Genomic DNA, 15205 nt, shown 5'->3' on the forward strand with positions numbered 1-15205 from the left:
TGATTTTGAAGCCTGCATGAAAAGCCATTTCACATTAAAAAGCCTTGGAACTGTAACAAATTACCTAGGTTTGGAAATACACAGGAAGAAGGATGGTAGCTTTCTGTCAAACCAAAGGGGAAATAATATCAAAATATTGTGAATGGAAAGACATACAGAGTTATCAAAGACAATTGGTTTGCATCTTATTCTGTAGGGGAGTGTTAATTTTTTTTACTACAGATTAAGGTTACTATGGTAACTAATCATTTTGGCCAGGTGAAGATGTTGAATTGTCCCCTTTTCAGTTAATTTTTGCACCTGGGGGGAAGAACTTGCCTGGACTTGTTTTAGCTTCAGTTTCCCTTCTGTGTAGGCACGTAGAGCGTTAAGCAGCTCTCACTGAGAGCCTGTAAATATGTTTGCTTTCTGTAAATAAAATTATTTTTATAGAAATGCCTGGTGTGTGACTTTTCTGATCTCTGCTGGGCCAAATTGCTTTCCTAGCCATCTGCTAACATAACTTTTTTTTCCCAGTGGCAGGGAGGGAAGGGAAAACGACTATCTGCCTCCCCTTGCAGCTAACGGAAAAATGAGCCAGGAGGCACCGCCAGAAGGGCGCGGCCGCCCCCCCCCCCCCCCCCGCTTGCGAAGAAGCCGGGCGTCTCCCAAAGGACCCACCCTTTCCCCAGCTCCCTTCTTTGGGGCGTCAAGCCAGCCACGCGCTCTCTGGCCCCACCTACGTGGCCGGATGCCAAGGGCAGGGCGAGCAGAGCGTGGTACGAGCAGGATGAACTGAATTTGTATTTTTAAAAAAAAAACAAAATAAAAGTTGGGGAAGTCCAGAGGAAAAACTTCGGAAGAAGAACTGAGCGCGAAGGAGGCCGACCGGTCGTCTGCGCCCCTGCCCCGCGCTGCGCTGCCAACAGGTACCTAATCCGCGGTGAGGGGTGGGAAGGAGAGAGAGTTGCGGGTCGGGAGTCCTGAGTTTTGGGAGACCGATTGAAGCGAGGAACGAGTGGGGGCCGCTTGGTGCGGGCGCCACTCCTGGAATTTCAGGAGTTTACGGGGGTTTTGGGAAGGAGGGGAGCGAGATCTCCTCCGTTTAGACTTGGGGGCTCGTGAGAGGCGAGAAGGGGACGAGGGACAGCGGTCGGTTGTTTTACGCACTGGAAGAGGGTCGGGAGAAGGGAGAGAAACGACGCCAACCTATCAGATGAGCAACCTACTCGCTCCCCACCCCCGCCATCTAATCTAACCCCGAGATCGCCCATCCTTTCTCCAGATATCACTTTTTCACCCGCCCACCCTCCATTATCGTTCGCGCCTTGCTTTCCAGACGCGGGTCGTTGCCTTAGCTGAGGTTTTCTGTTGTTTGGCACCGTAGTTTGGCCCGTCTATTAACAGCAGTCTAAAAAAAAAAAAAGTCCGAACACATCTTTTGCTTCCAATCGTCCCTCAACTTTTCATTTAAATTATTGGGGGAAAGGTAGTGGAATAGCCGCCAATTGAAATCCCGGAGGCTCCACCTCCTGAATCCCCAAATTTTAGCCAATCGTGATTCTTTCTGATTTCGAAACACTAATTCTTGGGAGGCGGGCGAGCGAGCGGGCGAGCGGGCGGGCAAGCAACCGTAATAAAAAAGAAAAGGGTGTTTAACAGGAGGTTGGTGTGCTCGAAATTAAACATAAAATAAACCTTTAGGGCTTTCAGCTCTGCTCTCATTCCACACAAACTGCACTGGGAGTGAGAAGTTGTAAGGAAGGGGGTGGATATGTATGATCCTCCAGATGTTGTCCCATTTAGGTTTTAGCATTCCTTACCCCTGGCCTTGCTGTTGGCTGGGGCTGCTGCTGGGTGTTGTCATTCAGCAACATCTGGAAAACTACAGATTCCCCACTTCTGGGTTATGTTCTTCTTAAAATGGGTCTATTACATCACAATCAAATGCAAAACCCCTGGTTAGTACATTTGATTTCTTTCTGTTTGCTGTACCCTATTAAGTAACTTTTAAATATAGCAGAAAGAAGAAGCTAAAAAACTTTTAATAATGGCCTTGCTGTGAAAATACTGGACTTCCATGCAGATTACCTTATATCTTTAAGATTTAAATAGAATTTTAAACTCTTAAATCTGGAGCCGAACGCACACATACTCAGAAATAAGTCTCATTGGCTACTTACTTACTTACTTATTTTCTATCGCGCCTTTATTGTTTTTATAAATAATTCAAGGCGGGGAGCATACCTAATACTCCTTCCTCCTCTTATTTTCCCCACAACAACAACCCTGTGAGGTGGGTTGGGCTGAGAGGGAGGGACTGGCCCAAGGTCACCCAGCCAGCTTTTATGCCTAAGGCAGGACTAGAACTCTCAATCTTCTGGTTTCTAGCCTGATGCCTTAACCACTAGACCAGACTGGCTCTCTGCTGAATAAATATGTTCAGAATATTGTGTGCTGGAATCTATAGTCGATTCTATGCAAACTTTTCTTCAATTACATCTCTTGCTTTTAAGCTTGTGCTGCATAATGCAGGGTTTCCCCCTATTTTTGTAGAGCAGGGAATGCTACCAAGTTTGCATAACTTATTTTTGTGCATGTTACCTTATAATTATGCTGTTTTAAGCATCTTTGCAGAGGAACCAAACTTTCCAAGAATGGGTGTCTTTTGATTTAGCAGCAGGTTAACTCTTTCACAGCTTTCCTAGCCCAGCCATCATCTGACCACCTTCTGCACTGGAGAAAGTTGTTTACTGCCTGTGTCAGGAAACTCCAATTACTTGGTGGGGGATAACACAAGGAAGGGAACGCCTTTTTAGTCTGAAATGCGTCACTTGCTAAAGTTGTCCATGTGAAACAGAAAGCAGAAGAGACTTTTAAAGAATATATATTCTTAAATATATAAACACCAGTCCATGGAGATTTTTTGTTTAGATTACAAATGAAGGAATTATTTGTAAGGAAGGAAATTTGTAATGAAAGGAAATATTATGCCTTTCAAGCATAATATTGCAGCATTAGTGAAGCGAAGCAGAATGAAAAATAATCACATAGTAGATAATGAGATCCCCTAAACTGCAGTCTTACTCTGAGAGCTGACAGATCTGTAGCCATCCTGTAGCTTATGCTCATACTGCTCAATTTACCCCTTCTAGATATATTGGGACTACAGCTCCCAGAATTCTCAGCCCTAGAAGGCTGGCTTAGATCTCTCAACCCACCAGACTGGGTTTCCTATTCTATTCTAAAACAGGGGTTCTTAACCTGGGGTCCATGGACTTGAGGGTCCATGGCTAGATTTCAGGGGGTCCATGGACTTTGATGGGATAAAAGTTAATTTTCTCTATTTTATTTTATGCATTTACAAACATTTTTTCTGAGAAGGGGTCTGTAGGTTTCACCAAGCTCTAAACGGGGTCCAGGACACAAAAGGTTAAGAGCTGTTCTAACATGAAATACTTTTTCAAAGCTCAGGAGTGGCCATCAGTAAGGCTGACCCCAAGACATTTTCTTGCTAGAGAAGAAGGACAATGGTGCTATTGTTGTCTCCCGTTGCTCTGATGAGATTTTGCAAGATTTAGGCCATTTCCATTTTATTTAAGTAATAATAATATGTGCCTCCCACATCACTTAAAGTCACATGATAAAGTTCAAAGAATTGGTCATCCATGCTAGAGTTCAGGGATGAGCAACATGAGGTCTTCCGGATGTTGTCAAGTCAAAGATCCCAGTGCCTCATATCATTGGCCATGGCTTGGTTGGGGTTGGGCTACAATTCCAGCTGCCCCAGCCAGCATGTGCAGTGGTAGTTGCTATAGTAGATTAAAGACTCCTTGGACTCTCAAGAAGAATTGATTTAATGGGTTAACTAGCATCCTTCCATTTCTAAGTTGGAGGTGACTAATTAAATTTTCCTAGAATGGGAAATACATATGGCTTAATGTGTACCAGGATTAAATCTGTTTTAAATGCCAGATTAATGTGTACATTATTTTTTTTAATGTACACCTTAAATTGCAAAGTAGGAATGCAACCAATGTATATTACTGCCAGTATATGGTCACCGTACAAGTAACCTCACTGGAGAATCAGATTTCCTGTTAAAGAATACCTGGTGATAAACTTGATAGCGTTGAAGAAAAACCCAAACATGAACCATGTGCCTTATCGGCGAAGCTCCATAGTTAGGGAAACTTTGAAACAAACTGAGAAAATAGCTGCTAGCAATAAGAATCAGATGAGAGAATGTCAACCTTTTTTGTTGATTTCTAAACTCAACCCCAGATTTCTTTTCACTGCTCTGCACTGTCTATCCGGGTTCCCTCTTTGCCATTTGGGGGAAAACAAAACCATGGGTGGGGGCTCTTGATGGGACTGAGAAGGGCGGCAACATATCTAGGCAGCTGCTACCCCTTCTACCTCCCTCTGCTTGCCCAGGGCTCACATAATTCTAAAACATCTGGATCATATTAAGCCAGGCTTACAGCCACAGGAATTTAAACTAGCTGCAGGAGCCCAGATTGTGCTTTCTCTGATGTGGGGTAGGAGGAAATACGTTGCATTCAAGGAAGGGCTTCAAAATCTGAGCACCCAGAGACAACTTGGAATAAACTGGCTAAGGTCTGAGACATGTTTCATTTTTTCTTTGGAGTTGAGATTTGTGAATCCTTGGGAAAGGACATGGGGACAGCTGGATAATAGGGAGAAAGCCTCTGGGGTGCAGAATCTGGAAGGAGCAGAATTTATCAGTTTGAGCCAGGGACACAGTTGGGTTGGTGTTGCCTGGGAAGACGGTGGTTCCTAGTTGCTCTGACCAGCAGTGAGGAAGGATCTGTGTAAGTTTAATGCATGTTTTTCTTCTCTCTCCATTCAGCTGCCAGGATGAGTTTCCTTCTCTTCGCAGTCACTGCCCTCCACGTTCTCATCCTCATTTTACTCTTTGTAGCCACATTGGACAAGGTAAGAAAGAACTTAAATTTTCTAGTGTTTGATCTGCAGGTTAAATCCTTTGTTTCAGGGTTGCTCAGCTAGTTCAATGTTCCCTACCCTTGTGTGCCCAGTTCTATAACACTACCCAGAACCCTCCAGCCATCTGGAGTTCACAAGGGTATGCCATGTGATCTAGTAAGCTAGACTCTAGAGCGGTGTTTCTCAACCTTAGCCATTTTAAGATGTGTGGACTTCAACTCCCAGAACTGCTGGCTGGGGAATTCTGGGAGTTGAAGTCTACACATCTTAAAATGACTAAGATTGAGAAACACTGCTCTAGAGACAACTTTCTCTGACTCTTTGATGAGGGACCAAGTTTTAATCAAGGATACTAAATCATTTTGCTCAGCATTTCACTTGGAAGAAAACAATGAAACATGCCACTCTGACCTCCTCATATATTTTATTATGTTGTCATCACCTGTTTATCCAGGGAGTTTATGAAAATTATAGAGTTTTCTATTTGAGATAATTTCTCCTCAGATGTCAAGAGTAGGGCCTAGGAGGAGGCCATAGACACTTCAGAAAATCCCCAATGGCATTAAATTTCTGACTGAAGTTCTCCTTGCTTCTTGCATTTCTAATTGGTGTTTGTTTCTCCCCAAAAGGAGAATATATGTACACATCCACAAGTACACTTATACACACGTTTTATATTTTGGGAGAGCCCACTTAAAAGATAAAGGAAAATGCATTGCTGAGGTTGCTGAGGTTGACAAACACTGCCTTAAAATAGTAGTGTGTATTTGAGACATTTGCTGAGTACATTGCATTGTGTCTACTGTTGCATCACTTGGGGTAAAAGTAATTTGCAGATTTATTTTATCTCCTGCCCCTTCTACCCTGCAACTCTTACCTTTCACTGTTCCCCAACTTGGTTCTTCAGTAGTATATTAGGGCTGCCACCAGTTACAAGTTCAGGAGGCCCAAATACATGACATCTTTAAAAAAATAGATCAGCAGAAGTTCCACTGTCCACTAAGAGAGGAGAATGAAGGAATAGAGAAAGGGCAGGGAGACAGAGTGGCCACACACCAGGATGGAGGAATTGAGGACAGAGGAATTTGGAGAAGTTGCAGGGAGAGAGAGATTCAGGAATGTGTGGCGGTCTCCACAGCTTGACAGCATCACTACCAGACTGCACATAAAACCAGTTAGAGAAGAAAAGCTTGAGGCAGAAAAAGCTGTGGAAAAATATTTTGGAAAGCCAGAATGTTTTTCAAATGCTTCTTGTTCCATTCAGTGAATTTTCCCTCCCTGATTCTCCACGACAGGGGAACAGATTTTACAATTACAGTAGAATGTGCAGTTCAGATCAGTTCAGTGTGTGTGTGTGTGTGTATAAATCACTATTACCAAGCTGCAGTTATTACAGCTGTTGTTGGTTGGTGGCTATTGTTTTCGAAGTCGCACACTCAACCCTCTGCAAAATAAGGACTCATCCGCTGTAAAATTACTGGTGTGCATGGGGGTCTGTGGCTTCAAAGGGAGTGGAGAGAACAGGATTTTATATGGATTCCCCAACCAGTTGGTTGGAGGCAGTTTATTAACCCTCATTCACTCACTTGGAAAGGTGATCTCTTTGGCTTCATCTTTTCTGTCCTAATTTCACGTCTTTGTCTCTCTTGTTCTAGTCATGGTGGGTTCTGCCTGATAAAGAAACAGTGAACATCTGGTATGAATGTTTGATGGACAACCACTACCAGAATTGGACTTGCCACCCAGTGTCTGATAGTAGTGAGTATAGAGGGTACTGTCTGTTTTGTGGAAATGGCCCTTTTGTTCATGGCTGCCCAGGAGCGTCTGCAGGGGAGGGTCAAAATTGGCGAGATGGAGAGAACGTTGCATGCGCTGATGACGCATGCCCGTTGGGAAGGGTCATTCCATCTGCCGTGTGGCTGGTTTTGACCATCCTGCTCCAAGGTGTGGATGCACCTACGGAGCTTTCCCAAGCCAGGTCCTCCTCATATGTGTTTGGACTGCAGCTCCTGGAATGTCCCAGCAAACATGACTGAGACACTTTAGCCATTTGGGCTGCGGGAAGATTGACCGGAGAAGGCATTGATCAGCTCTGCGCTTGATGATCTTTTCTCTTCATTGGTTTCTCTCCCCAGGATGGCTTCACGCAGTCCAGGCTTTCATGGTTTTAAGCCTTCTCTTCTCTAGCATGGCCTTCATTATTTTCATGTGGCAGCTCTACACGATGAAGCGGGGAAGCCTCTTTTATGCCACGGGAATCTTCCAGATATTGACTGGTAAAGGTCCAATTTGATCACCTCCTGGGTGCTATGAAATAGCAGAGAAAGAGAGATGAGGTGGCAATTAGAGGGAAGAAAGATTGGAGCTGAGGCTGAGAAGGAAGGGAGGGGAGGTTTGAATGTGCACGATGTAAAATGGAAGGGGGCATTGCATAGATCTCAACTGTAGCAGCTTGAAGTCCACCTATCTTTAAGTTGCTATGGTTGAAAAATACAGATAGTCCTTGTTTAGCAACTACAACTGGGACCAGCAACTCAGTCGTTAAGCAAAGTGGTCGCTAAGTGAAACCACAACTGTGCTTATGATTTTCTTCTGCTTTCCTTTGCTTTACAGACCTGTGAAGGTCATAAATGTGAGAATCGGTCACAAAGTTACTTTTTCATCTTTGTCGTAACTGCAAACAGTCACTAAATGAGGCAGTTGCTAAATGAGGACTATGTGTACTGGCATAGATGATTGCTTTGGAAGAAAGAAACGTTAGAAGGGAAACACAGGAGGGAGCCATGTAGGTGTAACATAACAGGGACAATTTTCGCGGCATTTAGCCACTTCCCTGGAACCCTGGATGAATCTGGGAAGCGGTTACGTTCCATTTGCCCAAATTGTTTTTTTAATATAAGGACCTTGCAAGCTGCAGTTAAGAAGTGGAGATCAGGGGTGGGAAACCCTGGCCCTTCAAATATCCTCTAGATCAGTGTTTCTCAACCTTGGCAACTTTAGGAAGTATGGACTTCAACTCCCAGAATTCCCCAGCCAGCATGGCTCACTGGGGAATTCTGGGAGTTGAAGTCCATTGCCAAGGTTGGGAAACATTGCTCTAGATGCTCCAGTCAGAATCGCCAATGAGAAGGGTGCTGTAGTCCAGGAACATCCAAAGCACCACGGGTTCCCCACCAAGCTGCCCACTTAGCTAGTGCTACTAATTCTTTGATCCTGGGATGCCTATTGCAGATCTGCATGGGTGGCTGGTGGGATTTTGCACTGCAGGAACTGTCATTACAGGTGGGAAGGATGTAGTTATCTTTCAGACTGCATGCTGAAGAAGATGGGGCAGCAAGATGGAGCTGTGACTTGGTACTAATTTCCTTTGTGGGTTTCTTCCCAGCTGTCTCCGTGTTCACAGCTGCCTTGATCTACACTATCCATGTGGACACGTTCCAGCGTGGCCGAATGCCGGGCGGCTCCTACGGTCACTGTTTCGTGCTAGCCTGGTTTTCCTTTCCCTTGGCTCTTATCAGTGGGATCGTTTATATCCACCTTCGGAAAAAAGAGTGACTGACAATAGGGAAATTTCCCCATTTGCCTTGGAAGGAGACGTGTTCTCTAAATTTAGCTATGCATTCATTCTTTGCAGTTTTTGAAAGCACTCATGGCACAAAATTCTATGCAATGTGTAGCTTGATCCGTAGGGGTTATTGGCCTATGAATGCATGACTTCTGTTTGCATATTTTTGTGTACGTCCCATGATGTGGGAAGTTAAAGATGTGCCATCACACTGGGCATTTGTTTAGTCTCTGAGAGGTTACCATGAATTAAGTACAGGTAGGCTGTGACTTACAACCACAATTGGGACTGGAACTTACATTGCTAAGCAATGTGGTCATTAAGTGAGTTGCATCTGATTTTACGACCTTTTTTTGCCGCGCTCGTTAAGCAAATCACTTGGTTGTTAAGTGAATCATGTGGCTTCCCCCATTGACTACGCTTGTTGAAAGCCCCCTGGGAAGGTCATAAATGGCAACCATGTGACCCCGGGACACTGCAACCGTTGTAAATACATGCTGGTTGCCAAACAGCCAAATTTTGATCATGTGACCATGGGGATGCTGTGATGGTTGTAAGTGTGAGGACCGGTCACAAATAACTTTTTTCAGTGCCATCGTAACTTTGAACGGTTGTTAAACAAATGGTCATAAGTCGAGGACTACCTGTATGTGAATATTTTCCTGGCAAAATGGTATGTCATGATGCCATCATATCAGCCTATTCAGGGTTCACTTCTGGAGAAATGTTTGCTTCTTCTTTTTTTAATTATGTACATGTAGATTATACCCACCTTTTACTTTTCCAAAAGAGGGAACAATATATTCACTCTGTAGTGTTTTTTTAGAAATAAATCATCTCCTTTTTTGATAATCTGCAGTGTGGCAAACAATTCCCCCTCCCTTTTTTTTTATAGAAATCCATTTTTATTTGAAATACATATTTTAATGGAAAAAAACATGCAGATACATTGGTAGTATAGATATAAAATATATTTCTTTTTCACGGTTGGCAAATGGAAGGCAAACTGAAATACAATGTAGAAGTATTTTCATGGGCTTTTTAAAAGACTCATTTTAAAAATGGAGGTTAAATAAGAACCTGATTCTTAACATTTTGGTTTTCTTACAGATATTTCTGTCTTTTCACATTTGCCACTTGGGAGCTAAAGCACTGTGTGGATAAAATTCCTATTAAATTGCAGTTGAAAATCATTGAACCTTTTAAAGTTTTAAGAACAGGCAGTAGAATCTGTTTATTGCTTGTTCAGAAAAGTTTCTACTAATCCTAAAAACCTGCACTGGTTTCTCAACTCTTGAGGGATTGTGCTAGAACAGCTAGACGACGTGAAGAGACTGCAGCTCACATTTGGTTGCTGAAATGATGTATAAAAATCAAATTCATCCCCTGAACTTTTAACCTTATAATGTGAGAGCATGTGCCATTATTCTTCAAAAAGTGCCCTCTTATTATAAGTAGGAACATCTGTGGGGAGGTCAAAAAAGTCAAGATGGTGGCCATAACCATGCTGACCCTGCCTTTTGTATGCAGCACATATACAAAATTAGTGGGCTTCAATTACACAGGTGCTACTGTTCTGCCATTTCCACTTTTTTCCCTCTATTCCCAGAAATTAGTTTCATTCTACCTTTGGCATGTCCCCCCCCCCCCCCCAAAAAAAAATTAGCTTCAGAAACTTCTACTTAGGGACAGTTGGTAGGGAAAAGAGCTACTTATATATATATTTGTGAGTTTGGTTGGTGGGATATTGACTACCCCGTATCTAAGATCTTTGTTGCTGTTTCTTAAAACACCAGATGCCTTTCTAGTACAGATAGTCCTCTTTAGTGACCACAGTTGGGACTGGCAACTTGGTCATTAAATGAAGCAGTCGCTAACTGAAATTGTGACTGTGCTTGCGATCTTACTTCAGCTATCCTTTGCTTTACCGACTTGTGAAGGTCATAAATGCGAGGATTGGTCACAAAATTACTTTTTCATCATGGTCTTAACTTGGTCACTAAATGAGGCAGTCACTAAACAAGGACTACCTGTAACTCTCAGTAACTATTCAGTGAGTTACCACCAGTTGTGACTCCCTTTTCAGCGGATGTACATTTGCAAAAGTATTTATTTGTCCCACTCATACTAAAATATTTCAGGTTGCCTAACTAATCCTAGATCTTGTTTGCCTTCTTTCCAGCTTTTTCCAAATGTATCTCCTTTTATTCCTAACTACCTGGCTGAGAATTACAGGGACTGTAGGCTGCCGAATCAAAAAATCTGCAGTTTAAGGAATGTTCACATAATTATGCCTGTATACCACCTTTCTTCAACTGCCCTGCTCCTCCAGTAATTTCTGCTTGGCAACTTGGTTGCAAGTCCCCAAATTGATGGTTTCTGCAATGTCCCCTTTCATTTTCTTCCAATGGCTTTTATATTCTATACGTATTTTAGGAATTAAAAAGCAATGAAAAGACTTGAGAGAGCTGTATCTTCTTCTTTAGGATGGCAAATGCTTTACACTCCAATTCTCCTAGCATTCACAGGGGAAGCTCATATCTGGAGAAGAGAGCATGAAAGTCTATGTTTCAGGTAGTCCTCATTTAGCAACCACAATTGGGACTGCAACTCTGTCGCTAAGTGTTGTGGTTGCTAAGCAGAAAATCATCTGACTGCAACGGTTTATGACGTCACTTCCCATTTGGTTGTTAAGCGAATCACTGCAGTTGTAAAGTGAGATGTCACATGATCGCAACTTCTGTGTTCTCCGTTAACTCTGCTTGTTGGAAGTTGGTTGTGAAGCACATGAATGGTGATCATGTGACGGGGATGCTGCAGTGGTTGGAAATACGCACCGGTTGCGAAGTGCCCAAATGGTGATCACGTGACCGTAGGATGCTGCATCGATCGTAAATGAGAGGATTGATCACAAAGCTGTTTTTTTTCTACTGTTGTACCTTTGAACGGTCGCTGCATGAGGCAGTCAGTAAGCGAGGACTACCTGTAGCATCCTGCAGCTTAAATATAATCCACACAGCTAACATCAAGGTTACTGCTGTTTTTCATTTACTGCCTTGAATTCTAACTGGACAAACTACTTTTTATTTATTGCGGCATTTGAATATTAAGTTGCTTACAAACTTCACCCCACCCCTCTTATTTTCATAGATAAGAACTGAGTGGTGGTGACTGATTGGTCCTAGGCCACCCTTGTTTATTTTGCACGTGTGGGGTATAAAACTGGGAGGAGTTGCCTGTGGCCTGCCTGGAGACCCATCCCACCGGTCTGCCTCTCTGACAAAGCCTACTCCCATCCATATTAGGCAAAAGTGCAGCTTCAAGTCTACAGAGGATGCTAATTTACCATCTGGCAAAAGCACAGATCTGTGCCTGGGAATGAATAAATATTTGATCTAGTTGAGATCTGAAGAATCTATCCACCACCAAACGCGCAAAAGAGTTGTCTTTTTTATAAGAATACAAGCAACTGTAGGAATAAGAGAGCTCAGACATGCAAAGAGATGGCACTGAACACAGGAGACACTGGACAGGCAGCTTCTGCAGAGAACCACTTGTTGCTGACTTGCGTTCATCTACGGCAGACTATTAGCCCTTTGGAAGGCATGCTTAGAGTCTTCAATGCAATTGCTAAAGTTTTCTGTTTAAACCAGTGTTTTTCAAACTGAGCAAGGTGTGCAGGCTTCGGCTCCTAGAATTCCCAAGCTGGCTGGGGAATTCTGGGAGTTGAAGTCCACACCTTAAAGTTGCTGAGTTTGAGAAACACTGACTTAAACAAGCAGGCAGTAATACAGTGCAGTTAGGGTTTATTCTGTAGGATTCTACATCCTAGCCTTCTGATCCTTGATGTGAAAAGATGTTATCATCATGATTCACAGTTTGGAAAAGATCAGATAAAAAGATTGCCTTACCAATGTGGCCAAGTTGCCTCCATTTTAGTTCTACTGTAAAGAAAGCTGGGATTGGATGTCTGTCATGAGATTAAGTTGCAGCAGTTTCAATTTAGGCTGGGGTAGATCTGGTAGCAGATAGTGCTTGTAGTTCCCCTCACGTTGTATGCTATGGTGACTTTGTAGTTTCTTGGCAACTATATGGCTATCCAGTCTATTCTATAGCACTGGGATCTTCTTGTGGTCTCCCATCCAAATATTAATCAGGAATCACCCTGCTTACAATGAGCAATATATTCATAAACACAAACATGCTATATGTTCAAAGTGCTAAGTTTTCCTGTTCTACTGGCTTGGGAGAGAATAGTTCAATAAAAGGCTAGGTGAAGCTTGATGTGGAAAAGTGGGGGAAGTTATCAGTCATGGGCAGATAGAAGAGCAGAAATTACTTAAGTATTCTACAAGAAACAGTAGGAATTGACAAAGGATTAAAAATATGTTGTGCTTGGGCATATTTTTTGGGATGCTCGCATGTATACTGCAACAGAGGAAGTTGGAGAAAGCCAATCTTGGCTGTGGTGGCATCCAAGCACAATGTAAGGTGCATGTGTCTTAAGAAATCTGGAGGCAGCTCATCTCAATCCATCCCTTTATTAAACTTGTACAAGTTCATTCATCTCCCCTTTAAAAAAATGACATCTATTGAACAAATGTTAAGCAGGGTGTGGAAATAATGTGGCCCTCCAGATGTACTACAGCTGGTTACTGCTGGCTAAGATGAATGGAAGGAAGAGAGCCAGAAGCTTCCCACGCTTGATATTTTAACTGAATGGAAGGTTCAAATATGCTTCAGATTCTCCCTTACTGGATCATGTTCTACGGTGAAACAAGCAAGATGTCCTTGAATTGATCCTTTTGACAACAATTCTCCTGACAATAGTACAAATGTAATTTGCCACTGCCTTCTTCCTGATCCTGATTTCTCCCCTAGGTAGCTTTTGAGACCAGAGGCCAGCCAGATGTTGTCAGCTGCTTAGACTGTAATCCTCTGAGGGGCTTATGTCAGCTACTTACATGTGTGTCGTTTGAGTTGCCAAGAATCCACATCTTCAGTCTCCCCTAATTATTGCCTTGCACATGTGCTGGAGTGCAGGTCCTATCACCTGCTGCCAGCATGGCCAATGGAGGAAGCCAAGTGGCATGTGCCAGCCATTCTATTTGTTGGCCCAGGCAAGAATAAGGATTGTTTAGCAACAAAGCAATGTTTCTACCATTCACCATCACAAAAACAAGCAGGAATCCTGCCTAAGGACTGTACTGCAACTTGTTTGCTGCAGGAAAACAGACCATCTTTTCCTGAGACCTGCTGTTTCCTTGCAGAGCTGCTGTGACCTGGCCTGGGCCAATGCAAAACAAGCTTTTAAAAAAACAACTTGGAGTTACTGGCAGAAATAAAATTCAAGACATGTTATTTCAAGAAAGCTGTGCAGGTGGTTCCTGTTTAACCACAATTGGAACTGGAAACTCAGTTGTTAAGTGAAGCGGTTGCTAAGTGAAACCGCAACTGTGCTTATTATCTTACTTCAGCTTTCCTTTCTTGTACAGACATGTGAAGGTTGTAAACGCAAGGATTGGTTGTAAAGTTACTTTTTCATCACCACAACTGCAAAGAGTTGCTAAATGAGGACTACCAGTAGTGAGGAAAAGGCAGAGTTGTTACTGTTTTGAAAACAATCACTGTTTGCCCAATGTCGAATTCTAGTATAACATCTAATAAATAAGGATTTGGGGGCTGAGTGCCTGCCGACTCACAGAAATCAAAAAGAAGCTGCACCGACTATGACAGTTACAGCATATTGACCCCTAGGAGACACTATGTGATCAGTTTCATCTTTATTGAGACTCTTCAGAGCCAGATGTTATTCTGAGGTTCAAACCCTCTACCAGGAATTGAACTCAGACCGTCACACTTTAGATGACTACATACAATCCATTACCTTTGGAAGCAATCCAGATCCTGGTGCTCAGTGGCAAATAGAAACACTTCAGAATGGTATGTACAGTCCATCTTTCTTTGACACTTCAGAGAAGTATCTCCAAACAAAAGTACATTTGTTTCTCTTCTCTGAGAGCTGAAGGGAAGGTGAACTGCATATGCCATTCACAAGCATACTTACAACAGGTTACTTTAAAAATCCTTTTGCGGGTTGCTGTTTTTCCAGCTATAGGATTACAGGCCCTAGCCCAAATGGTGCCCACGGACGTCTCCCATGAAGTCTGTCAGATTCCCTTTCAGTTAAAACATGGGGACCTGGTATGCTGCAAAGCAAAGGAACAGCCATCATTTCCAGAATGCTTCTGGGCCATAGATGATCCCCAAAACTTGCTTATAAAATGAAAGTGATAGGCAATGGCAGCTGAATGGTTTGTTTCGAAGTATATCCCCTTGGCCAGAAAAAGGGCAAAGCTAAGCAAGGATAATAGCAAGTGTTCTGCAAAAACTGGGGGGGAGGGGGATAAGAAAGAGATGGCACATATTATTGAATTACTGGTTCTGTCCCTCACAGCAACCAAGTGTAGGCAAGCCTTTAACTGACATTACCACAACATGTTCCCAAAATTCCAAGTATTGGGAACTTCTGCAAACAATGCAAAACCGGACACAATGAAGAGAGGAAAATGCAGTGATACAAAAAAAAGTTTATTGCACCCAAGAAAGAGACATTTCTGTATCTCCTTCAAACTATACCATTCCCATTTGGTGGAAGAGGATAATCAGACTCAATGTTCATTCTGCGCATGG

The 15205-nt window shown here is 42.9% G+C and overlaps 1 protein-coding gene across 1 annotated transcript; it reads left to right on the plus strand.

Moving 5' to 3' along the window:
• The first annotated feature begins 645 nt into the window (after window positions 1–645).
• EMP3 (epithelial membrane protein 3 (MAM blood group)) lies at window positions 646–10970 on the plus strand. Its single transcript, XM_063301211.1, has 5 exons — window positions 646–908; window positions 4853–4938; window positions 6603–6705; window positions 7083–7223; window positions 8333–10970. The coding sequence occupies exons 2-5, from the start codon at window positions 4861–4863 to the stop codon at window positions 8500–8502; spliced, it is 492 nt and encodes a 163-aa protein (XP_063157281.1). The 5' UTR covers window positions 646–908; window positions 4853–4860; the 3' UTR covers window positions 8503–10970.
• Window positions 10971–15205: the final 4235 nt, after the last annotated feature.

The sequence above is a fragment of the Candoia aspera genome, chromosome 4 (genome assembly GCF_035149785.1).
Source record: "Candoia aspera isolate rCanAsp1 chromosome 4, rCanAsp1.hap2, whole genome shotgun sequence".
Lineage (NCBI taxonomy): Eukaryota > Metazoa > Chordata > Lepidosauria > Squamata > Boidae > Candoia > Candoia aspera.

Excerpts from the sequence above, each read along its gene's own strand:
- EMP3 (XM_063301211.1), top strand. The coding sequence starts at position 4,861 with ATGAGTTTCCTTCTCTTCGCAGTCACTGCCCTCCACGTTCTCATCCTC. Across the intron at positions 4,939-6,602 it reads TTGTAGCCACATTGGACAAG|TCATGGTGGGTTCTGCCTGA; the intron begins GTAAGAAAGAAC and ends CTCTTGTTCTAG. Across the intron at positions 7,224-8,332 it reads AATCTTCCAGATATTGACTG|CTGTCTCCGTGTTCACAGCT; the intron begins GTAAAGGTCCAA and ends GTTTCTTCCCAG.